This window comes from Anopheles maculipalpis, chromosome 3RL (genome assembly GCF_943734695.1).
Source record: "Anopheles maculipalpis chromosome 3RL, idAnoMacuDA_375_x, whole genome shotgun sequence".
Taxonomy (NCBI): Eukaryota; Metazoa; Arthropoda; class Insecta; order Diptera; family Culicidae; genus Anopheles; species Anopheles maculipalpis.
This window is the reverse complement of record NC_064872.1, coordinates 15785179-15810227: the sequence shown is the minus strand read 5'-3', so window position 1 is coordinate 15810227 and position 25049 is coordinate 15785179. Positions and strand designations below refer to the sequence as shown.

Below are 25049 nucleotides of genomic sequence, written 5' to 3'. Positions count from 1 at the left end.
GTAGCCGAACCGAACAGCGTACGCGCACGTACAACGTGCGAGAGTACTCCATATGCCATTAAAATTCCATATCCTTAAGTGATTATTGCGAATAAATTCGGTGTACAGTCGAAGGTTGGGATGAAGGCGCCTGAAAGTATGCAAACTGTGTTCATCTTCTCGCACCCCACGAGGGAAGCACTCGTGGCGGAGAGCGCCGTTGTTGGTGGGTGTGTTTGAGCTTGGTATGTTTTTGTAATGAAATTATTCCACAGCTGCACAGGCAGATTCCAGTTCGGAGTAATAGGAGGATGGTGACGTTCCATCCTGGCAGGAATTTGTACCCAAGTTTCCACCACGTTACAAACGTCACCGGCCCTGCGGTATGTCGCTTTTGATGTCTTTTCTGTGCAACCGACTAAATTGAGCGTGTTTTTGCTCATGATTGGATCGGATGTATTTTTGTATGCGTTTTTTTTCTCTGTTGGTTTTGTTTTGTTAAGAATGTTCGCTCGATACGTGATACGCTGTAGATCTAAATGGTGTTTGCTTTTTGTAATGATGTGTATATCATTGCGATGGAAGTCATGGACGCAAGTTGTCCTTGAGCTTTTATTAGTCGTACGTAGAGGTTTAAATAAAAGTAAGGAACATTGTGCAAGGAATCGCTTTATACGGAGTCATTTGTAGAGCGATAGCATTTTTGGAATTTACATTGATTTGCAAGGCGACACAATTTGGGTAAGTTAGACGACTGAGTAACAAATGTCTTTTAAATGTTATTATGAAGAGCAAAACGTTTCAGTACTAACTAAGACCTCAGCAAGACCTCTCGAGGTTGTCAGTGCTGCTGCGAAATAAGTACATTGAAATAATTTTATAGCAAACTTAACTAAACATGAATTATATTTTTATTTAGCTCTCGATTTATTCTTCTCGGGAGCGACTAATAGTTATCAATCTAGGATTCATCAGTCTTAAATTTAAATTTATAATCAGTCTAATTTCAACTTGTCTATGGAGCAGCTCCGTGAAATAGATAATTTTTCCCAGAATTCTCTGTTCTCTTTCTTAAATTGAGTTTGATTTCCAACATAATAATCCCACAAGAAAAGAGAACAATAAAGAATTTCGTTTAATCTGACTGCCTGCTTGTCGATAAAATAGAATTCTCATGATAAATTTAATTCATCACCTAATAACTGCAATTTCTTTTCTGTCACCAACTTTCGATCCTCTTAAAGGGTACATTGATCGCTTAATAGAAATTCTTCCGCACGTACTGTGCTCTATGACTTTTCTCACAATAAGCTAGGGAAGCTTCAGCCACAACGCATTCATTCCTGACGTTATTAATTTGTACCGGATTAGTTGTGAGCGACCTTCGAACTCGGGACGCCAGGAAGATTAAGTGTTGTTTAATACTTGCTAAACGGTGGACTGTTCTCACTCGTCGCATCTAATTAAAACGCTCACAATACGCGAACCTTAGCGCGCGTTGAGTGCTTTTCGAGCTGAAAATTAATCATTTACAGCACCGAACGGTGAAGTCGTGGCGACATTGTCAGTGGCACACAAAACACACAAAAAAAAAAGCGAACCACGCTTCTACCCGTTTGATCCTCATTAGGCTTATTGGGGTGGGTAGCGGCGATATCCTTTCCTTTTGTTCCCTTTTCCTGCGACCGAGAGCTTAATGATTCGTAGAACCCGGGACGATCCTCGAAAGTGAATGGGAATGTGAAGCTCCATCATTGGTTGAAGCGTTCTATTTTGGAAAAACAAGGTCCCTCGTACCGGTCCCAGCATGGCTCACTTGTTGGGGATTATAAGTTCATGTCATACTTGCCGCACACAAGGCGTGCCCCGGCCATTTTCTGGCCAATTTGGCCATCCCCACTTGAACAGGAAGGACGGTGCGTAGGATAGTTAAGATTTTCAATTTCAGATTCTGGCAGCGAAAAAAAAAAAAAGATTCGACATGATGCAGAACACGATCGGTAACCGGTTGGATGGATCGATGTTCGATTTTGAGAGGTTTGAGTTTTGTACGAGTCTGGCAGGTTCGTTTTGCATTTTGTGGTTAGGTATCGGTTTCAGGACCAAATGCTCTTATTATTTTTTTCGGGGTGCCTTTTTTTTGCCATGAAGTTGTGGGTCTGCGTGGAACAGATTTTGTGTGCTTCCTTCAAATGATGGAGCTTACGATACGTTGGAAACTGAGACCCAGCTTGATGTATGTCGCCGCAGCAGCCGGTGTGTTGGAAAATCGTCAACGGCTTTTTCCGGTCTTCATCTGAATCCGGGGCGAGACACGGTTCGCCTCAGAGATAAAAGGGACTTTGCAGTGGAATGAATTTCACTCTACCTTTCTTCGTTCGTGGTAATTCAATTTTTGGAGCTGCTATGAGCAGTTGGTTTTGTCTGCCGGTTTCAGGTTCCGAAAATGCTGACTTCATGTCAGCACCGGAAAATTATTTCAATACGTGTGGTTGGCGTATGAAGCTTTTGTTTGGGTGTAACACTCATGCCTTGTTGAAAGCTATTTGCTTTGAACCGTCGGTTTTCCTTTGTGGATCAGAGCTGCTAATTCTAGAGGGAAGCTAAATGTATTTGTGTTCCAAATTGCTTCATAATAATGCAATTCAGTTCCATTGCTGCATCTTTTTGCATGCTAAAGTGACTTAAAAAAACAACGGACGAAAACCTTACAGCTGCCTCGCCTCGCAGAAGCGCAGAGAAAAAGCACCATTTTCCGTTGGCAAAGCAAAAGAAATCTCACCTTCTTAGCTAGAACGCTACCAGCATTAAGCAAACAGAAAGAAAAGAACCCTATTTTCTTCTCCTAGCGCTGCTGGTGAATTCAGTTTTCCCCGAAACACCAGTGTTCCAGTTTTACTGTCGCCTTCGGGACGTGTGCAACTTGCAAAGCGTTCTCGGTTGGTTTTATTTTTTGGGCAGCGAACGAATACTCCGGTAGAGTAAAGGCGAGATAATTTATTAGTTCACTGGCTGGTGGCCCCGTTTGCTACTGTCGGTCGTAACTGTTTGCACGGAAAACAGCTGCTTGGAACGTTTCCAACTGACTGTATGGGATAAGTCTCGGGAGAAATGTGGGAGAAAGTATGAGGCTGTCGGGTTTCGGGTTCGTTAGGTTTCGTACGCCCCTGCGGGTCCAATGCCCTTACGCGAAAAACGTTTTGGCGCCGTTCTTGGCTTGAGCTGTTCCTTCTCTACAATAAAAAAAGAAACAAAACAAAAAATGCTTCATATAAACGCGAACACAGGCATTAAGCTCGCTGCCATTGTTTAAACACAATCGAATGAAAGTCCCAAAATGCAAAAGCAAGTGACAGCGGTTGGTCCGCCCTGGGGTCGTTTCGATTTAACCACAGAAGCATAAATTATCGTTCTGCTCGTGATTCACGGACTGGCTTCTGGTGGGATAAACGGTGCGATCGCGCAAGTACACTTGGCTGTAATTTTTGGCCCCCCGAACGGCCCCCGGTACGCTTTTATTGTTTTGAGACCTTGCTCATGGAAATTTCGAAATGCTCGAACGTGCAAAATGGGTGACGACAGGCTTATCATCCACACCACGCGCAAGAGCATATATTTTCAGCTGTTTCGCTGGCTGTCTCTTGTTTTTGGCAATTACATTTACAGCACGAAGGTCGGTAATGTGTGCCATTTTTGGTGTACCCGTACGTTCGACCTCGAGTGCCATTTTGCACTCGGGGCTGTAAAATTCATTGTCATTGCCATGGTTAATGCTATGCTTAAGGAGAGTGTAAAATTACCGGTGATGAATATAAAACGGAACGAAGAGGCTATTCGTGTTTAGTATTAAAATTGTTGTGAATGGCGCACGGTAAATAGACACAATAATGGAAAGCAATTGCACACCTACCGTAAAAATGTTCGTCTGCGCGGGTATGTGTGTTGAGCATCGTGTGAACAATGACATTGAACAGGTCATTGAAGAAAAAATTGTTTTCTTATTTTTTGAATAGCGTGATAATTCTTGCAACTGTTAAAACCATCAGATTTGATATAAAAAATCAATTACATTATCAGAAATTAAAGCTTCAAAGACATCTTTTGCTCGCCTTCTCCCCATTTCGCAAAAAAAAAAACAAAAGCACACAATTTAAAGTGCGCATAGAACTGCAAATTGAATTTTCACATCGTTTACGTCCGCGCTTTTCCCAGCACCAACCCAAACCAAACTTTTCGATCCAAATTGACGTGGCAAAGTGTGGCGATCGCCAAACCGGAACGTAACCGCACGGGAACTTTTAGCCAAGCTCAATCACCGTTTAGCAGCACCCGCAGTGCCCGTACGGTAACGGCTAACTTTTGACCACCATTGAAAGGATTGTGATTCGATTTTGGTTTGGCAAAAGACTGCTGGCACCACAAACGGGTAACGTGTTGTGTAGCTAAAAATGGTTGGTTAGAAAAGTGCTCAATTGGCAAAAAAGTTTGAGTGAGGCGATTTGCTCTGAAAGCTCGTTATGGTCTGGTGTTATGATAGAATGCCATTGCTTTGTGGCACTACACAAATTTTTGAGAAAAAAAATCAAAAGGCTTACTACTTTTGCTTTGTTTGTATTTTGTACAAATAATAAATTTAACGATAGCATATTAGTAATTTACAGCAAGAGGTTTGGGAAAAGCTTTTAGCTCATAACTAGACATTATTTACATTCGTTGGATCACCGGGACACTTTTCTACGTGGATGGCAAGCATCCTAAAAGAATCACACAGTACTAATGCATTACCCTACACGCTAAGTGTTGCTTTTGTTGTGTGCATTACCACTTCGGTTCGGTTCGCTGACCATTGTTTCACTATTATGACAGTTTTGGCTGCTTTCTACAAAAGCTTTTAACAAAGTATTTGCTTCTCTTCTATTTCCAATGACTGGTTTTTGTTCGTTCCTTTCAGTAAAATCCCTGCGGAGAATGCCAAATTTTTGTGCATTAAAATAAACATGCAGCAACCGTTGTTCGATGGTATCTTTCGTAGTTTTTGATACGTTTTGGTATCAGACTAGGGGTTGCATTGGGCAATTGTGTGCTTCTTCCTAGAGTTAAAGTGAAAAGTTCCCTTTATGGGGTACATCACTCGATCTACAGCGTTAGTGCTCATTAGAGCGCGAAACACAACGGTACAGTACGCCATCGTACGCTAATAACCGCTGGACGGAGAGTGCTGTTCACTTGACTAGGAGAGTTGTTTCTGCTGGAAATAATTTACAGTCGCAGCAGAAACTTTACTTCAAAACTCAATTTTCCTTTTGCCAAGGATATCACTATTAACAAAGTTTTACTACACAGCAAGTAGCTTTCTAGCGATTGTTTTTGATTAGCTGTGTACTACTAGCGCACTGTACGTGACGGGAGCGTTCTTATGAAATTTCTATTCAAAGTTACTTACTGCACAAGCTGTTTTATAAGGCTGAATAAAATTGTGGATTTTGCGGTTGGAGGTTACAATGCATTCAACGAGAGTTAATTGATTTAATAATCAAACACAATTCGTAAACGTATACTTACTTTGATTTGTTATTTTTTGCGCTTCTATTGTTGGTGGATTTAATGGCGTTGCTGATCGATTAGCATCGACACAGCACGGGGGCAAGATAGAAATAGAAAACACAATCGAATCAATGGAAAGGATACCACTTTTGCTTGTGAACGTTTTGCATGAAGGCACACCAATATGGATGTTTCTAAAATAAGTTATACAAAACTTTGCATCCATTTCTATGACCTGATCGAGTGGTACTGTACGACTTAAGCTCTGCTTTGTTGTAGGATTTGTGGTCAAGCAGGAGCAGACCAAAATATGCTTGATGCTTTCGCATGTACAAGGCTTATGTGCTACAGGGCAAACAGCTGCGGGCTCGGACGCGCTCTACAGCCGCTTACAACTGTATGCGTCGTGTTCCAGCTCATTGACTGATTTATGAGCTCATGAATAATCTTGGCATTGTTTTGCGTGTGTCCTCAATGTCTACCATGATCACTAACCCGAACGGCACCAGGCGTCTCCATCGTCAGCAGTATGAAGCTTCCGGTAGCTTTCGTGCCAGCGGAAAGCTTTGTCTAGTCCAATAAAAGCATCGTGACAGATCGATTCTGTTGTCTGTTCTACACATCGATTATAAGCGGGCGGTGGAAAGGAGCTATTTTATGGCCTAGAACATGCCACGATTCACCGCATCGGCAAGTAAAGCCCGTGTTGCCTTGAAGAGTTGACGGCAGACATTAGGGAGGGGCATTTTGCTGAATAATTCCCTTGCTCAGGATATCGGCACATTACGCAGAATCAGTACCCGGAAGCGATGGGTGTACGGACGCTTGCTTTAGTAGTAGACCCATAAATCATTGTTTTCTGACAGGCCATGTACGGGATGTGTAGTCTGGGGTGCCCGCCGTATTTAACGTTAGCGGGCCAGTATTATGGATGTTCGCGTGCACTTATGAAATTGGCGGGGGTGAGATATTTAGAGCAAATAATATTTATTCAAGCACGTGAAAATTGATGGGCAAAAACAAAAGAACACCCTCACCGATGATCTATCATCAGCGGCCTGTGTGGCTTTATCCTTTTCGGCTAAGCCTTTCGAGTAGGATTTTTGTGCATTATTACGTTAACAGCTTGAAGAAGCCTCTTCATCTTCAGTTATCAAGCATATAAACAACTCCAGCGCGAGTAAAGATTTTTCAATGGCCCCATCGTACCCAAATGCTTAGGTCAGGCCTAAGCTTTCTGATTAATGCCAAAAATTAGACCGGTACCTAAGTGGTCGGTTGATGAAAATTTAATAAGCGTTCCATTGCGTGCGTCCATTGGAAGCTTCGCCAGCAAATAGGAAGGCTTTTGTTCGTCTGATAGGGATTTCCGGTTTGGATGTCCTGCGGTTTTTGGCTTTGGGTTCGAATTAAGCTGCGCTACACGTTACATCGGCCTAGGGATGTTCTTCTCGGGTCACGGTGTTCTTAGGTAATTATTGTTTTTCTTCTTCCTTCTGTCGGCCTAAGGCAATAAGGAGGAGAATGTATCCAACCGGCTGGCCGTCGTAGAGCTTTAATTACATTTACGGCCATTCTCTACATTGTGATTACAGTTTGGACCAATGGGATTAGCACCTTTCACTCGAGTGAGTTTACCTTGCTGTGTCTCGAGAGATGCTCTGAAAGGATACGACGACTCAAAGGATCGGCGGTAGAAGGTAGAAGACATTTTTCTTAATTTGGAAAATTATTTCATGGTAATTTGTGCGCTAATGTTCGCGCTAATAATACACCGTTTGGTGACGGTGTTGGCAAAAAAGTTTGGACGGAACATAATTTTTACCAATTTCGTGTTTATTTTATGTAATAGGGCTTTACTTGAAGATTATCATACATGGTTTTTATTGTTTATAAAATGAAAAAAAAAATTTGTTACAATTCTACTGTTCTGTGCAGCAACATGGTTTTACCCCACTTCACAATTTTAACACATTTTTTCACAAATCTATAAGACCTAATGACACTGGACAGTGAATAATATCCTCTTCAATATTATTCCAACTCGTAGCATATTTCTCACTCATTTAATTTCAATAATGTGCTTTCGTTTAAATGAAATTGTGCGCATAATTTTTCTAATGAAAAATGAAACCACAAAGCACGTCCAGTACGAGAACGGTAGCGCATCGCTCAGAACGGAAAAGTAAGCTTTTGTACCGTTTCAATAGGTACTCTCACCTCTGTTCAGCTTGGAGCAGTTGTTCCCCGTTTGAACAATGCGGTCCGCAACAAAGTATCGCTCTTGTTCGGCGGTCGGAAACCACCATAGGTCATGACGATGATGCTATGGCAACGAGCAAAGAGCATACAATCGAGCGAAGTATACACATCGAGCAAGAACTGTCAATTGAGCTTGACATTTTGGATTTGTGTTTATACACGGCGTACGATTGTAGGTCACAACGTGAAACTTTACCGTTTTCAATGGGTTAGTGGTGCGAGCTGTTGGCCGATGAAAATGTCATACTCAGTGCGTGCGGTCGCATCGTTGTGGGTAGCTCGTCCATCAGCTGCACCGGTCCTATTTTTGATTTGCTTTCCAATATTTGATAACTGATCGAACTTTCCAGATGTACCGGGCTCGGTTCAAGTACTTCCGAGTGGCCAGTATGGAATATTCTGGGGCTCTCTCCTACTGGATTGTTCAATTGAAGGACAAATAGAACATCGACAGTTGGAGGAAACAATTCTACAAATGTCACCACCGTCAATACATTGGCAAGACCATACCGCCTGCTTCGGAAAACATTCAACTGTCTTTAGTCCTTAACAAGAACCCAATATTGCACGCTTTATTGGCGCAATATTGCACGCGTTCAGTCAACACTCTTACCTATTTTCGTACTGGTAGCGGATGAGAAAATTCACCAGATCTATCGCTACCGACCGACAGTGCTCGTGACAAAATGCCGGACCATGGTGACGACGTTTGCTCATCGAAATGGTCGTCGCGGTTGTTATCGTACTGGAGGAAGAAAATCCTTTCTCCAGCCTATCCACTGTACGGATCGTTAGTTCGCGGCGTCTAAACATCGTTCACTTTGTACGGAAATTTCGGCACAAAACTCTCAACACTACCGAACACTGTGGCTCATCGAAACGACTGTCCGCGTAAACTGTTCCGGGTATGAACGGCGAACGGTAAAATGCTTGTACGCGAGTAAAAAAAGCAAACTATTTTGTGTGACACCTTGGACGTCCACTGCACTACTAAACCGGATAAGCAAATGTATTCCGTTTGGAATTGTAATTACACGAATACATTGTTGCTGGGATCGCTTGTGGTTAGTTTGTAATGGTGTATTAGTGGTAAAAGAAGGAAAACATTCACATGATAAGACACCAACAGAGAGGGCGAGTGAAATGGAGAAGGAAGCCTCCTAGATGGGAAAAATTATTGGTAAAAGGACGACCGAATCTTCCATCAGTCATGCAATGGGAAATCGATTTCTTTGCGAGAGAAAAAAGGGCGATGTAATACTAAACTGGACATTGAGCAGCGGAGTAGCATTGGAAGACATCTATTGATTGAATCGGACCATGGTGAGTATATTTAGGTCGCAAAAGGAGACTATCGACTGCTTTCGAAGGCAAAAAAGTACTCGACAAACATCAAGAGGGAACAAGTTACACCTGTAGCTGTGTAGCGGTGATGTAAGGATAGAACCCGTGCCGTGTCAGGTACTAATTGATTCTCAATTAAACTGAACACCGGGCAAGTGTTCTGGATCCGTTTTTTTTTTGCGTTCACTTCCCACTGACTACTCCACTATTGACCCTTGGGTGGTTTAAGACAGTTACAACGTGCAAGAGTGCAGGAACAAGAGTGATTCAACGAATCGGTACCCGACCGCAATGAAATTAAATGGATATAAAGCGAGAGACGAGACAGCGAAGCAAGAAAAAAAAAAACACACACAGTCTTCTCCCGAGACACCACAAAACGTGTTTGATATCTAGAAATTAATCAACCCTTCCACGGAACGTCGAGAGCGGGTGTTAGTTTTTCCCATTTTCTTCCATTTGATACCATTTTTAGGACTGGACCGAAACTCACTATCGAGTATGCAATTAGGCATCGTCTCTTAGCCCAGCTCGGTGCGGCTGCTAAGCCCGCACGGACAGGCTTGGTGCACGAACGTGGTCTGCCACGTGTCAGCGCAAACAGTAGGCAAACAAATAAACAAACAGGCAAATATTTGCTTTTTCCTGAGAGACGTTTTTCGTGAGAAAGGTTTGAAAGAAAATGCCTGGATTGTGTGTTTTTTTTTTCGTTGCTGCCTGTTGCCCTGATCCGGCAATAAGGGAAGATGGACATTACTAGCCAGTAAGTGAAAAGCTTTGTCGGAGGTTGGGAGACTGTAATTAGAAAAGTATTTCGGAACAGATAGTTTCGATAGACAGGAGATGGTTTGCGTGAACAAATGCTCCAAATGATTGCTATCCAATTAGATATGAGACATTTGTGGGTGTTATTGTTTGATTGTAACATTTTTGGAGGAAAAAAAAACTGGTCTAAAGCTTATTTACCAAAGACCTTAGTGTCATTCCGTACTATTGCGATTTACATTGCAGCGCAAGAAATTGAATAATAATTGAACAAATTGATATTGACGAAATCGTCAGAGGGTTTTTTTTTTGTTTAAACATTTGAATAAATATTCGCGATTTTTCCGTATTAAATATTCAATTTAATTTAAATGGCCCGACTGTCCATGTTTACATTTGCTACGCGAACAGAAATCTGCACGAGGCTTTCTGTAGTTTAAATTGACTTTACAATGGAATGCACAAAGTGGCACTTGAGTGAATGTCAGGAAAAGGGAATAAAAATGAGAACACCTGCTTGCATAATTTTTCCCTCACTCCAAACTGGGGTTCGAAAAAGTTTACCCGCTGTAGTGCCGCTTGTTTCGGGTCCCTTCTGTCGCAACCTTTGCATTAATTCTTCTCGTCATGTCAACTGTAGCAGTTCGTATTTAAATTGCATTACGGAAACAAATTGGGTAGCTTTGTTTTTGGGTCCTTCCCACACGGGTATACTTCCGGTACATTGAAACTAGAATTAATCGTGTCTGTATGATGGTGCACTGCTACTGCACGTACTCGGGTGTGCTTGTATACTCTTTTGCTATTCCCCTCTCGAAGCCACTATCCAATTGGGAGCAACTTATACAATATCCGTGCTGAGTTTGACGGAAAATTATGTAAGTGTGGAGGATTTATTTCTCTTCCGACGGGGCTTACACGGTTTTTCTTCTGGCGTGGTCTAGCGTGGATAAATGGATGAAGGAAACGGTAAACTACACTTGGTTTTCCCCGGCACAGCTAGGGCACATCGTTACAAACTAGCGTGTATAGCTATTTTCCGGCAATGTTCAAGCTTCCATTTTTTCTTGCTGTTATAATACAATTTGCCCTGTATCTTTATGCTGCAACTGGGACCGAGCACCGTGCTGCCGTTGACAAGTCAAACAGAATTCTTGATTCAAACAGGCACACGGTGACACTATCCCGTTCGGTTTGGAGCACGGGCACTCCGGAATCAGACCTCCGGAATGTGCAGTAATTCAGGCGGAAATAGCGGAAGTGAAGTGAATGCAGCTCGTGTGATTGAAGTGTGCAGAAAAAAGGGGCATGTAAAGTAGGTGTGGAAGGGTACGCGGAACCGAGGACGGTATGTGAAATATGAAAGGTAAAATCAAAAGGACCTGCTTGGGATAACGGAAAGCTGTGCCCCATAAGAATTTTTTTGTTTGCTTGTTTGATGCACACGATGGGGTAGAGTGGATTCTGCTTGATACGAATCGATTGAACGAAGGATAAACTCGTGACGACTAAGGGCACAGTCGATGTAGTTTCGAGTCGATGTGTAGGTTATAGTTCGAATGAAGCAATCTGTTCAATCTTGAAAATTGAAGAAAAATCAATTGAAGAAAGAAGCAGTGAAAATGATGAATTTTTTAAACGATCTTGTTATCAAAAGAATGAAATTGATTTACCGCATGTGGTAAATAGATTTCCGCTTCATAAATACACGTGGTCGCTGGACGTACTTTGACGATGGAGGCGCCTGGTGGTTCACTCTATAAAACAACGCATTGTTGGTATATTTACAAAAAATAAAGTTTTTGTTTTGTTTTATCAAACAAAGCTTAAACACTTTTACACTATTCAATAAACGATGCTGCTGGGATTGTGCAGTAATACATTATTCAGTTTGAAAAATAATCTTCTGTGGCTTTACGGTTTGATCCGTCCAAACTGATTCTCTTTGATTGTAAGCAGATTCATTTTTTTTTCCTTTATTCGGTTGGTTGCTGCTTTGTTGAGATGTAAGCTTTGTGTTTCAAAATTCACCGAAGCACGGGCAATCAAATCCATTTTTTGGAAACTGAATTGAAATATTTGAACATCCGGCGTTCGAAGAAATTCGAAGCAATAGATGAATGCAGTTTTACATTCGAAATAAAATTTAAAAAAATGTCTAAAAGAAGAAGAGTTTTTCGAAGTAAAATAAATATATTGTTTTTTAAAGGGAGCAAATGATTTTATTGCTACCGATATCTTACTTTGTTTAATCAATTTTAACAAAAATGTTAAAGGAAAAAGAAAGGTTAAAGAAAGTTGCCAGTACCTTCGTTATCTCTGTAAATTTGCATATTTAATTATTTTACATTAAATTGCTCAAAAAATTAATTGGTTTATAAAGTAGTTTTACCTTTTACCGGTAAGATCTATATTTTTTTATTCTTTAATTTATATTTTTTATGACTCTTCGACGCTTCGCCATATTGTCAAGATCGATAATGTCTGTTCAAGAAAAAGTTCAATCAAGTACGAATACGAGTAACAACGGTTGGGTCTAGCTTGCGATTTGTGTCGTTGCTAGCAATTAAAAGTAATGATTCTTTATAAATGGTTTACTGGCGTGACAAATACGAGGTAGAATGATCTCTTTTTCCAGGAATACATTGTTTTGCTCCGGGATTCTTTGTTACTATACAAAAAAAAACATGGTTATGTTATTGCTGTTTTATTAATAGCAAATAAAGACTGAATTATTTAAATGCAAAAGTCAGTCACAAATCAATATCAATGCTACTACATAAAGCTTCTATTTTAATTTACTCTTCAAGTTTTACTTTATCTAGCATTACGCCAAGCTTACAAAACACAACTGTAATCTTTCTGCCTAAAATAAATGAAAAAGCAAATACTACCGCCCTACTGCTACAGTAGGTAAAAAATCTTTGTGTATAAAATAAAATGAAGGGAAAGTGAAAATATTTTCATAATCCGTAAAAACGACGCCACATTAGTAACGGATATGCCAATTGTATTCGCCCCGTTTGGGGAGTTTTGTTAATCCATATGAATTGCTGCTTGTTGGTTTCATGTCTGTCCTTTATCCCCCATTACCATCTTCCCGTTTCTATTTCTGCTCGGCAGGGCACTGGGGATACCAAGGATACCAATTAACAAAATTATTCGTTGCACATTCCAAACATGTTTCCTTTTATTTTATTTTTTGTTAGCTGCCCACTTTCTCCAGCTTGCGTCGAGTGATTTGCGTGCGATGTGATGGGCGTCGGTCAAAAATGTTTTCATCAAATTATTTCCAGAGAATGGACTATTTTTGTGAATCACTTGTTGATGTGATTCTTTCTTTCTAGAAAATAGGTAATCTAGGTTATGCGTGGTTTTGAACTTTTTCATAGGACTTTCCACATTCTCTCTAGCTTAGCTTTTCATGAATTTTTTCCAATTAAGAGCGAGGAGATTTTTTTTCCTGTGAACTTATCTAAATCTAAAACCGAACCACCGTTTTCATGGCAACATTATTTTCTTTGCTTAAAATCACAAATTGAGATATATTTATCATCTTCCAGCACAATGTTTCACTAGGCGTGGAAGCGTGAGACGAAAAAAAAATAGTCGTGAAATGGAAAATTCCTCGAATGATTATGATTATTAGCGGTATGACGCAAACTGCCCACTGACCGATTGGTTGGACACGTGTACACTAGCAGGGAATAAGTCACTCCTACATTATGTCCAGCGTCATGCAAATGTTTACGACGCAGAAGCAAACATCGTTTGATGCACGATTTATTTTTATGGCCAACGATTTTCAACCGTGCGACAAATGGGTGTTATTAATGGGTAATGTTTTTTTTTTCTGTCCTGTGATATGTTCTTGCCATCATACCAGGGGGAACAGGAAAACAAGCAATTCAAATATATAATCCAACTTTTACGAAACGTTGTGATTTGGTTCCTTGTTTTATGTGTGCCATTATGCTTTTAAAAGAGCTCCAATAATGAAAATAAAATATGGAACAAAACATAACAGCAGAATAATTGTTATGAATTGAGGTACTTTGCTTGTGAAAGCTACCTCGATTGCTCGAACTTTATGCCAAAACCTACCCATTGGGATGTTGGGGATGTTTTGTATCCGACAATTACGAACGGCTTTCAGATGGAGGAGCAAAACAAACCGTTCCTATTTGGCTAATGCATGTTAAGAATGAAAACATCATGTTCTATACATCGATGGGTAAATATTTTCCATACAATGGCGGTCCACAAGAGCAGTTTGAACGCAAACAGTCACACGTGGATAAATGCAGAATGATCGCAATGCACTGATGGCGTGATCAAGAGTTATAGTTGTCTGACGCTCGATGGTCATTAAATGGCTACAATAACATTGCTCTAGTAAAATGATAAGTTGAGTGAATTAAGATTTTACATTTTTTATTTCCAAAAAAATTGAGTTAAAAACTCGAAAGTTTTAGCATTTTTTGTTAAATCATCGAATTTCACCATCGCCATGAATAATATTTAGCAAGAAACAAATGCGCTTTTATTACATAAGTAAACTTATAAGAGTTCCACCATAACGTTTAATTAATGTGTAAAGTGTCATTTATTTTGGTTTTGAAACCATTAAATATAATTTTCGATCTTCACATGGCAGGACCGGTCAAACAAATCCAATCTGGATCCAAATCCGAATCCCCCGTAGTGAGGACGAACTATTAAACTTTCTTTTTAACTAATTTATGGTCCAATAAAAAGAAAAATATTGTAGCTACTTCCGAGGACAAAACTCATCATAACTTATCATTCCATTATCGACAATGGACATTCGCCTGAGTAGCTCGCAGCAAGCTCCGAGTGCACTTTACCCGTCGTACCTGCCAAAATTCAAACGGTCAAGTGTACGTACCAGTGTTATTGTTTCTACTGGCGCACGAAATGCACAAAACCGGCCTGGTCATCGTACCCCAAACTAATTTGCCTCCCACTACACCAACACGTTTCACACCATTTGGGCATAAATTACGATTCGTGAAAAGCCACCGCGGTGTAAATATTTGCACCCAAAGTTTCTCGCTGCCAAATAATGTCCAACCGGTGGCGGCTGTCGGTTGCGTGCCTCTGTGTGCTTGTGCGATATCCGTACGTGTGCAGGCGTGGGTGTGTAGTATTTGATTGGATTTGTGCAAGCATCAGCGATTTAATAGTCTGGAGCATAGTCCATATTCGATCGAGCTGTCGATGTTTAAGCACCCGCGCTATGCACGGACTTACGGGCGGTGTGGTGCAAAAGCATTTGGACCTGGGCTACATAATGGATTGGAAATATTGTACAATCGGAATGTGCGGACTGTTGGCCAAATCGGCACAAATATCAAACATCAAGTGTAGAGAGCTGTTAATGTTAGTGACAGTGAAATTCGAACCGTGTCACGTCCGTTGTGTGTGGATTTTTCTTTTCGTTTTGGATCGGTGCATAGTTATATGTAGCGACGATAAAGCGGATTCTACTAATAACATTTCATTCTGAATTACTTCACGACATTGAGTTTACAATGGATAGAATGTTTCTTAATTAAACGTATGTTACGAAAAGCAGTTATAATCTCACTACTGTATTGATTTCCCATCTAAAAAGCGATTGATTTGTTTGGAGAAACCCTTCTCAACACATCCATAAATGATTCAATACCAAAAACTTCAACACAATAAACAATACGGCACACAAAACAAAGCCAAACCCCTATCCACGGCCGGTCGAGGAAACCCTTGTCTTCGAGGGGAGGGGAGGCTTTGCAAAGTTTTCGATTGCTGGCCGGAGGAAAATCAATCCATATGCAATCCTTACGCCCTTTGCAAGGCACAGCAAATTGGTTTTGCTGGACCCAACTACAACAACTACATGGGCACGGAGAAGCGTAAACAGACCTGGTTCGCGGTAAGCGATCGAAACCGTTCGTCGAACCGTTCGGTGGTGCGCTCAGGCCTCGTGCATATCCTATCGGATGATACTTTTGTCGATGGATGGGTCTGTGGAACAGGAGAAAAGTTTCAGGAAGATAAAGGAAACATAACAAAAAAATCCCGTAGCGAAAGCATAACTTAAGGGCAAGGAAACCAACCAAACGAGCTTATCCTTCGCCCCCCAAAAAAAGACAAAACAAATTAAATACCACTCGAATGTGTCGGTGTGATTGGTTGGCCGTTCGGGCGGTAAATGCCCTGATGTGTCCATTTCAACCTTTCGCTGGTGGGCAGGATTTTATTTTCGCTCACACATTTTCCCTTTCCGAATGTAGTCTAATCTCGAACAAAATAAAACCAATCACACTTCATTAAGAAGTTAAATTTAATTCACCTCTATTTTCGGGCGTTCGGTGTTCCCTGCTGCTGCGGGGCTTTGTGCCGGTTTGATGATTCTATTTGCCTTCGATTACTAGGCAAAGGCAAATTTGGGTACGACATTCGAACGCCCGTAGGACAGCTAGGGAAAGGTTGCTTTATCCCTTCGTCGAATCACCAAGATGGTGTGATTCGGTTTCTCCTTCACTACATGCTTGTGAGTGTGTATATTTGCCCAAACCCAAAATTCTTAAACCTTCCGGCGGTTTTGGAGTTGAGTTTGTGTTTGGTGTGTAATTGCTTCGGAAACGACGGCATGTTATTTGAATATGTCCGTAGGGCTGGCAGTGGAACATGACGAAGATTTATTCATCGTCTTGATTGTTGACAGCAGGCGCATGGAATCAATAATTTAATGCTTCATTGGGCATGAGAACGAAACTTGTTTGTGAACAGATAAAGCTGCGAGTCGTTGTCTTCGATGGTAAATTTATGGCTGGGGATCTGATATGCATGGGGTTGAGTATTGGTTGAAATTGATTGTCATAGTCGTGGGAAAATGAATAAGATTTAAAAATTGAATATTACTCGTTTGTACTTATTAATAAATAAGCAATCAAAAGATGAAGTCAAGTTGTAAAAATTTAATTTCATTACTCGGAAAACTATCATCCAACCTGGTATCTTGGAACTAATTAAAAGTGATTATCAACATCTACGTTCTTCTTAGTTTGAATCATAATAAAGAAAATCCCTGTTTAAGGTTGAAAGGAGCATGATTTTTTTGTATGTTCTTCAAAACTTTTCCTCATCCTCATTTTCACCTCAGTTTGTCATTCTTTACAAACCTCAACGGATCATCCCAATCATCCCAAAAGGTGTTCCTTTAACCTTTCCTATCCAAGGTTTAACGGGATCCCATCATCATCCAGCCAGCTGATCCCATCGCAAAGGAAGGATATTGCAGAAAGGCAACAAAAGTTGCTCAAAACCTTTACTGGTGATACAAAAGATGTTGAACTTTGTTCGGCGGATCCACTGCCAAGCTTCTTCGATTCCATGGCAGGGTTGAAGCCCTCGCAGAGAGAGAAAAAAAACTTTCGTCTAGTATATTTAAAGCAGCGCTAGCTGATTGCGCTAGGATCTCTCGAGGAAGATGACATTTCGAGATTAATTAAAAGTTTTACAACCGAAAGCGTCTCGGGGGGAGTTTTATTGTGCGAGAAGTTCGCTGTCGGTACTGAAATGTGACGGGTGTAGTTGTAAAAATGGTAATACGAAAGTACGCAGCAAGTGAGGGATGATGCTCCGGGGGGAATGGAGATACTTTTATAGGACCAGCAGAAGAAGCAAGATTTGCTTGATAAAATCATTTAAGTGCATAAAGTTTAGTCATGAAGGTCTAGATAATGGAAGCTAAACTGACAATAATTTCTTGTCTAAACATCACGGGTAAAACAATTTTCTAGTCAAGTCATCGTAAGTTCGACAGAAAAAGGAGTCAAAATTTGAATAAAAAAAATTTAGTTTGCTAGCAGAACATTTTTTATCAAAAAGGAAAACGTGCAAAATGAATAAAAACAAAATTTTTGTTAAGGTGTCAAGAACAAAACAAACAAGTGTGTTAGCAACACAGGAACTTAAAATAAAACAAATGTCAGTACACTACAGTTGGACAAATCAAAAGAGCAAAAAGAAAGAGAAAGAGAGGATAAACGTGGCGTTCGTATTGCCGTTTGCCGTACATGGACCGAGCCCACACTGGGGCCCGTAAGCGTCGCCTCTGTATGACACCTTTGTTGGCCGGTGGCCCCGTAGGACCACCGTGCGTTGGCGGAGCGGACGTCGTTGCTCCCCGTTGGTGTGGCTCCTTGCCGCTCGCGTTGACATTTGGTGACGCGCCGCTGGTGCCGCCCGTACTAGTACCTCCTCCACTACCGCCACCAGCGTTGTTAGCACCAGTACCACCACCACTACCACCACCGTTGCCTCCACCGGTACCACCATCCTGACTGTATCGGATTTTTTAAATGTGTGTTACCCATTACCGTCGCGAGTGTTCGAGTTTGTTTGTGTGATTTAATTGTATGTTTTGTTTTATTTTTTTCACAACATCAGTGGAGTCAGTGGTGGTAGGTTTTTTTTTTGCAAGCGGTTTGAAACCAAAATTGCAAGTACGATTTAATTATTCGCGACGACCGTGTACGAGGAATAGCGAGAGGATTTTGTATTGTGATTTTGGTTGCCCACGGGGTTTGACGGGGTGCGGATAGTTTGGATAGAAAATAATTCAATTTCGATTAGCATCCTTGTCGACGCGTTGCAAAGGTTAAATGATTCGTGTAGTTGATAGCATTGTAGAGCAGTGTATCTACCCGTCAGTAGATCGAAATGTTGATAAATTTAATTAGTTTGTCACAGAGACGATGAAAATATTTCACTCCCTAATACTGTACGTGAAAGGTTTAGCATATGCCTGGGAAAGCTTTTTGATCACTTTAATTCTCAAAGGAAATAGTTTTCTAGCAGCTAATAAAGCAATCATACACCGAAAGGGGTTCAAATGTGTTTCAATGCTAAATAAAAGCGTTAAGATACATCCTTTTTTTACTGACGTCTAGCTTAGCTAAATGCACTGCTAATATATAACTTCTACACCATCATCACTCTTCTACATCCGTTCGAGAGTCACACCGGAACGTGCATCTGAGTGGGAACATTATGTCACTCATACATTTCACACAAATTACATGCCAAAGCATCGACTAGTGGCATCCCATTGGAGTTGCAAAGTGAAGAAAGCAAGCATAGAAATGGAAAAAAGGCACACGAAGTACACGCTTCTCCGTGTAAATTGGGAAAAAAGACTTGCAGCTTAGGAGATGTGCTTTTTACTGGGCTGATTCCTCTTGCCACCGCTCCTAGAGAATGTCCTTTTTTCCATTCCGTCACACGCCAACATTGAGTGGAAGCGAATGAAACAATAACAGTTAGAGAGAATGATTTTTAAATGAAAATAAATGCTCGCTCAGCTTGCAGCCGCTGACAGTTTTGCAGGGTGGAAGGCGGGACACAACCAGGGAGGAGTAAGTAGGGCGGGCTCGGACGATTGTCTGTCAACTCCGACGGTATGGTGTGGTGTGGTGTGGTGCTCTCCCAGCCGATGCCAAATCCAGCAGCGAGGACAATGCTTGAGATAGGTAAAATTACATTACATCGCAGGGACACGAGCATCGGAAGCATCGGGCAAGGTTGATGTTAAAATTGTTTCAACAGAATTGGATTGTTACCGTTGTGTTAGGTGTTTGGGCGGCGAAAAACGGGAGACCGGGGTACGATCGGACGGGACGAAAAGTATTGCATGCTGCGAACCGATGATTCTTCGTCCGTTTTTTCTGCCACACGAGACCACGATCGCCATTAGTGTTGTTGGCGCGTGATGCTATCCAGTGTGTGCGTGCGCCACAACGCCAAACGCAATCGCAAATGGATCGCACTGCTTCCTATCCCAATGTGAGTGTATTTTTATCGACATCTCCAGTTGCGTTCCATAGCTCCTGGACCCAAGCGCTCCAAAAACCCGCGGAATCATGGGGATTGATGGTGATATTTACTTATCAAATTGAAGTAGATTCTACCAATCCTAATGTTGATGCTATTTCTAGCACCAGGCTAGTCTCGTAAGGGAATTAGCCGAGCAGAGTGTCATTAATTTTAGGGGAACAGCTTTACCAGACAATGCCATACTTTGTGTGCCCGTGTGTTTGTTCTTTTTTTATAGTCACCATCATCCTAATGCCTGCGGATAAAGCTCAGGCATCAGCGCGTCTGGTGCTTTTGGTCCATGTGAGTGATGATAAAATCTTGCAAAAGAGGATCGCGAAAATTGGATTTTGCAAAATGCGCACCATTTACCAAATTCATGTGGTGTGTAAATTTGATTACCACGCCAAGGAAGCTTACAGGAGATGAGGTGATGAATCGGCCATGCGCTTGAGTTACAAGGTTGTTAAGGACCTAATGCGTAGGTACAGCGGATTACGAGTCACTGCACTGACTGTCAAGCAGCATGAAACATTAGAATATTGAATTGTTTTATTGAGTTGACTAGGTGTTTGGATGTCTAATAAAACTCAGCAGACTTGATTATCCAGCCAAGAAAAACGAACACTGAAACCGATTTGAACCCTTTCTGGAGCGATTGCACTTTATAGCGCGAATATGGTAGTTCGAAAAACGTCAAAACAAATTCCAAACTAATTTGCTTTACGAACAGTTTGCTCTAGTTTCATGGCAATCAAGTGTGGCACTAATTGACCGCGATACATGTTGAAGGCTTTTATTTTTAAATAAAGAGATGAAAAATCTCATCCCACGAACGAGAGCTCGATTGATTCACGTATTAAATGCTTTATAAATCAACATTATCCGTTGCATTGTAAATTCATACTGATGGGTCGGTAGGCAGCGAATGGTTTCATACTTACTTTGTCTCGTCGATAAAAACGGCTTCAAGTACGCGCGCGGCGTAATGAAGGTTTTTCTGCAGCAGCTCGGCGGAAATTTCGCCTCGCTGCAGTTGCCGCAGCAGACATCGTAGTCTAAAACAGAAGGGAAAAGAAAAATGGTGGAGATTTAGTGAATACTGTCAGACTGATTCCCCTAAATGAATCTGTCATATGTTTAGTGAGAGTTTTTAAAATTGTTTACAAAAAAAATCTATCTGATTGTAAATTGTAGATTTGCTTTCTTGTGTACTGAACATTTTATATTTTCCTATCTAAATACACAACTATTTGTGTTTATTTTACCTCAATAAAAGTTAGACCGGTATCTTTTCCATTTTTTACTTTAAAAACAATATGGCTTTATTTAGCAATACGGCCTGATCGTCCTTTATGAATAAAAAATAAATAAATAAATAAAAAATAAGGCTTTTTTGTGCCAAAACCGTACCAGATATAGCAAACATTTTCTAAACCTTAATCATTTAAGAAAACATTGACCTCGATAACCACATCGAACGGTCGAACTCACCTGACTGCGGCCTTATCACATGCATCTGGTGTATCGACAGCCGGCAGGTTGTCTGTTGCTAGGTCCACATTGTCCAGCTCATCCCCGGTCGTCGAATCGGTACGATGCGCGACGACACTCACGGTCCCGGACGTCGGTTGCATGCTCTCGAGCTCCCGACTTAGCTGACTGTTGACGAAGGCGAGTTCCGACTCGGACAGGGGCGGATGCTGCTGACCGTACTCAGCCTCCGAACCGCCACCTCCACCCCCTCCGCCTCCTCCTCCTCCTCCTCCGCCTCCGCCTCTTCCACCACCACTACCTTCGGCACCAGAATCGTTACCGTATGGGGGCTGCTGCTGGTAGTCCGACTCGTCCAACGCTTCCTGGTACTGGAGCTGCTGCTGGACGTTGGTATTTTTTCTGCTATTGGTTCGCCGAACGATCGTAAGGCTACCTTGCTCTGCGTAGAGAAGGAAGAGGAAAGAAAAGAAAACAAACATTAGCGATTAGAAGCAGCACATATGCATTTTGGGCTACAAGTTATGGATTAGAAGAGATAGGGATTCATTGATCTGTTAATATATTGAGATTAGATTCGTCGGTTATATTTTCTTTATCCGCACTAGAGTCACTGGAGCTATTGCGTTGGAATATTATTCTGTCGGTTCCGATGAGTCAATTTGGCTGATGATTTCATTTGGTTTTGATACGGATCATGAGCTCAAAATGTCCTTAATCTACCCATTTGTGATTTAAAAAGATCAAGCTACTGGAGAAAGATTGATTGATTATTCAAGATTGATTAAGATTAATGTTGCATAACTTGTATATTACAGTTCGGGATTTCGCGCTTTATGCAATTTTTATTCCATGTGATGACTGTGTTAGCGCACTGCACTGGAAATGCAGATTTGATGATAGCTATTAAGCTGAATGAACTACAAATCAACAAATCCATCATCTGATGCAGTACCAAACACCAATACGATGGATAAATTAAAAAAATGGTTAAGACGTCACCTGGCAGAGCATTTCTCGAATCTCGGGCATGAGCGATTAGCGAGAATGGAAGCTATTTTAAAATGCTTTTAGTTATCTTGTAACACAAAACTGCTTACAGTGCATATTTTTTGCCTGTTCTTAAGCACTTAGTACGAAAAACACGTAAAATAAACAGAAAGATTGATTGCCTCTCTGCGATTGCTTTTTGTTGCACCATAACTGCATCATCAATCAGCAATCTTCGATTATAGAACATGGCACAGCATGAACATTTACAAAAAGCACAAAAAACATTGACCACGTCATTAACTTCACACTGGCATTCGGCTGTGGAGAGTAGTGATTTTTCCCGTTTCTGTTTTATATTATTTATACTTTCTTGGAAAAAACACATAAACGATTCTTCAATACGTTTTGTGCAGTACGTGTTGGAAATCCTTTATTGCCATCTTGCTATTATGTGACACAGTTACGGCCAACGTCCTACATTAAATGTCATATTTTCTATTCAATTCATGTCTAGGTCAACTTTTAGTTGGCAACTTTTATAATGTCACATGGACATCATTATCGTGGCAGCTGTTGTGTATTATGATGGAGACGCCTGGTCCGTCATAAAACGATTGTCAGCTGGTCTGGCGATGAAGGTTAACGATCAATTACGCAAAAGTCATCCGTCTCCAGACATTTCCGGGTCTTTCCTTTTCCAATAGTTTTCTGCTAAACGTGGCTTGGTAACCTTGGTTTTATTATTCTCCGATCGTGGCGCGTGGCTTCGTGGTGGGAGGATTTTCTTCACGGAACACTAATTAATTGATGATTAGTGTGTGGAACTCCTGCTGCTTTGGTTGTATACCATGATGATTTTGTTATGAGTAGGTTGGGTTTTGTTTTTGAGGGAAAAAAGCTTTGAATTACGTACAGTAAATTAGGCCTTTTGTAATTTTTTTCTCTCAAAATACTGTTAAGATTTGGAGGAACAAATTTTATTTAAGGTTTGCTTATGTGTTGTATCGAATCTTATACATAGTATAATCGAATTCTTGTCGTTACTAAAACTGTTCTCAGTTTTAAAATATTTGATGGAATTTCGATACTTTCTAGAGTTTTCGCATAGCACTAAAATAACTATAGCTATTTGATACGCTTTAAATTCAGTCGTGCATGTATTATTATGTTTCACTCTTATCTTCAAGGATTGCATTTTTCATGAAGCTTACGCCAATGTGCTGCTGATTAAAAAGGATTAATTACCAAAGCTCTTTGCGCTACTCCAATTTGCAAAAGCTGCACATAATGCATATTAAAACCAGCCACAAAATGAAACAAACCTCAGCGTTTTTGGGTACAACTTTCGATCCCATCGCAAAACCATACGTGGAAATTACAGTCAACCAATGTAACCACCAGCATCCAGCAGAAGCATCATTTCTGCATCCAACTGTGACTTCAAAGCTCGTTTTGTCAATGATAGAATGTGATAGAAATCCGGGAGTTGCAGGTTTAACCACGGATTTCAATTTACAAACCATCGGGCGTTGCAGCTTTGTTACGCATATTTGATGCGAACGCTTTTTGCGTTGGAACGAAACCGCACGACTGGAGTCGGGCAAACTTAAACCAAGTGACTGCTGTTGACGACGCTGACCATTATATCGGATGCCGGAACTGTAAACTAATCCGACTTGCAACGGTACATCATGTGCTGTTCTGGTTTGGGAATATGATGTTGTCTTGTTCCCGTGGTGTAGCTTTTTGGTGCGTAAGAGCTTCCCTGCTGAATGGGTAGTGTGGTTTTGCATGTGGAATATGATGCGATGGGAAATGATAAGCTCGTGTAAATACTTATAGAAAAATGTTTCGTAGGTCGTGAAGCCGTGTACATACGCAGCTACGAGTAAATCATGCTACGAGTAAATCATATTCAAAATCAATATCTCAAACGGTATACAAGTTAAAATTTGTAAACGTACAGCGTAAAAGTTAAACAACCAAGAAAAAGTTGTACAAAAGCTTCAGCAAACAAAAGAGAATCTAATTTCAATTAGCTTCAATGTTGTTTTCCAGGAGTTTGTAGACAAACAACAACACCTTCGTAAATGAAGTTATGGTACGGTTCGTTAGCATTGGTTTGTACTTTGGTTTAGGTGTGTGGTTATAATCTGCCAGCTGGTAGGTAGAATTGTGTTGCTTAACAGAATCTGCATACTCTCTTTTATTTTCAAATTACTCTTGCTTCCCTTGTATAGTATAAATTTTAAAAGTTTTTTTTTGTTTTGTAAACATTGAAGGAAGTCAATTTTGGTACAGCATAATTTGCTACAAAGCTGAACCACATGTTGTTGGTGATTATTTTCTAGCAAGACCATTCTTTTATACCTATATATAAGACATTTTAATATTATTGTATTGACTCTTTGCTTCAACAACTGATATTGTTCCGGTCCAAGAAAATTTATCACCTCACATTACTGTCTCAACCTATTGTAATTGCTTTCTAACGAGAGAGTATCAAGAGATTTACCTCTCGATCGACTGTTGGTCGACAGTCGGCAGAACATCAAACACCTTGATGATGCTGCAGCTGGCCAGTGTTGCTGCGCCAGCTAAATTTAATAAAGTAAATTCTCTGGATACTGTGCACTTGTGCTCTCGTTGTTCGTTGAGCTTGCGTCGGTAAGGGTCTTCATTTCTTCGAGCCTTTTGATAGCCCTGGCCAGGAAAGCTCGAAAGAACAAACAAGGTTAAGCTCCATCGGATTCAAGAATCCCTCGAGCAGTATTCTCATTAAT

At 40.9% G+C, this 25049-nt stretch overlaps 2 protein-coding genes across 2 annotated transcripts in view; both read right to left on the bottom strand.

Annotated features, from left to right (window-relative positions):
- Positions 1–25049, bottom strand: part of LOC126564164 (G-protein-signaling modulator 2) — a 432630-nt gene that overhangs the window by 141921 nt on the left and 265660 nt on the right. The gene's annotated exons all lie outside the window — the stretch shown is intronic.
- Positions 1–25049, bottom strand: part of LOC126563964 (dual specificity calcium/calmodulin-dependent 3',5'-cyclic nucleotide phosphodiesterase 1) — a 121170-nt gene that overhangs the window by 16130 nt on the left and 79991 nt on the right. The window contains exons 3-5 of the mRNA XM_050220835.1: positions 21274–21715; positions 20724–20837; positions 17982–18248 (exon numbers count right to left, since the gene is read on the bottom strand). Of these exons, the coding sequence (XP_050076792.1) occupies positions 17982–18248; positions 20724–20837; positions 21274–21715 (823 nt within the window). The remainder of the gene's footprint in view (positions 1–17981; positions 18249–20723; positions 20838–21273; positions 21716–25049) is intronic.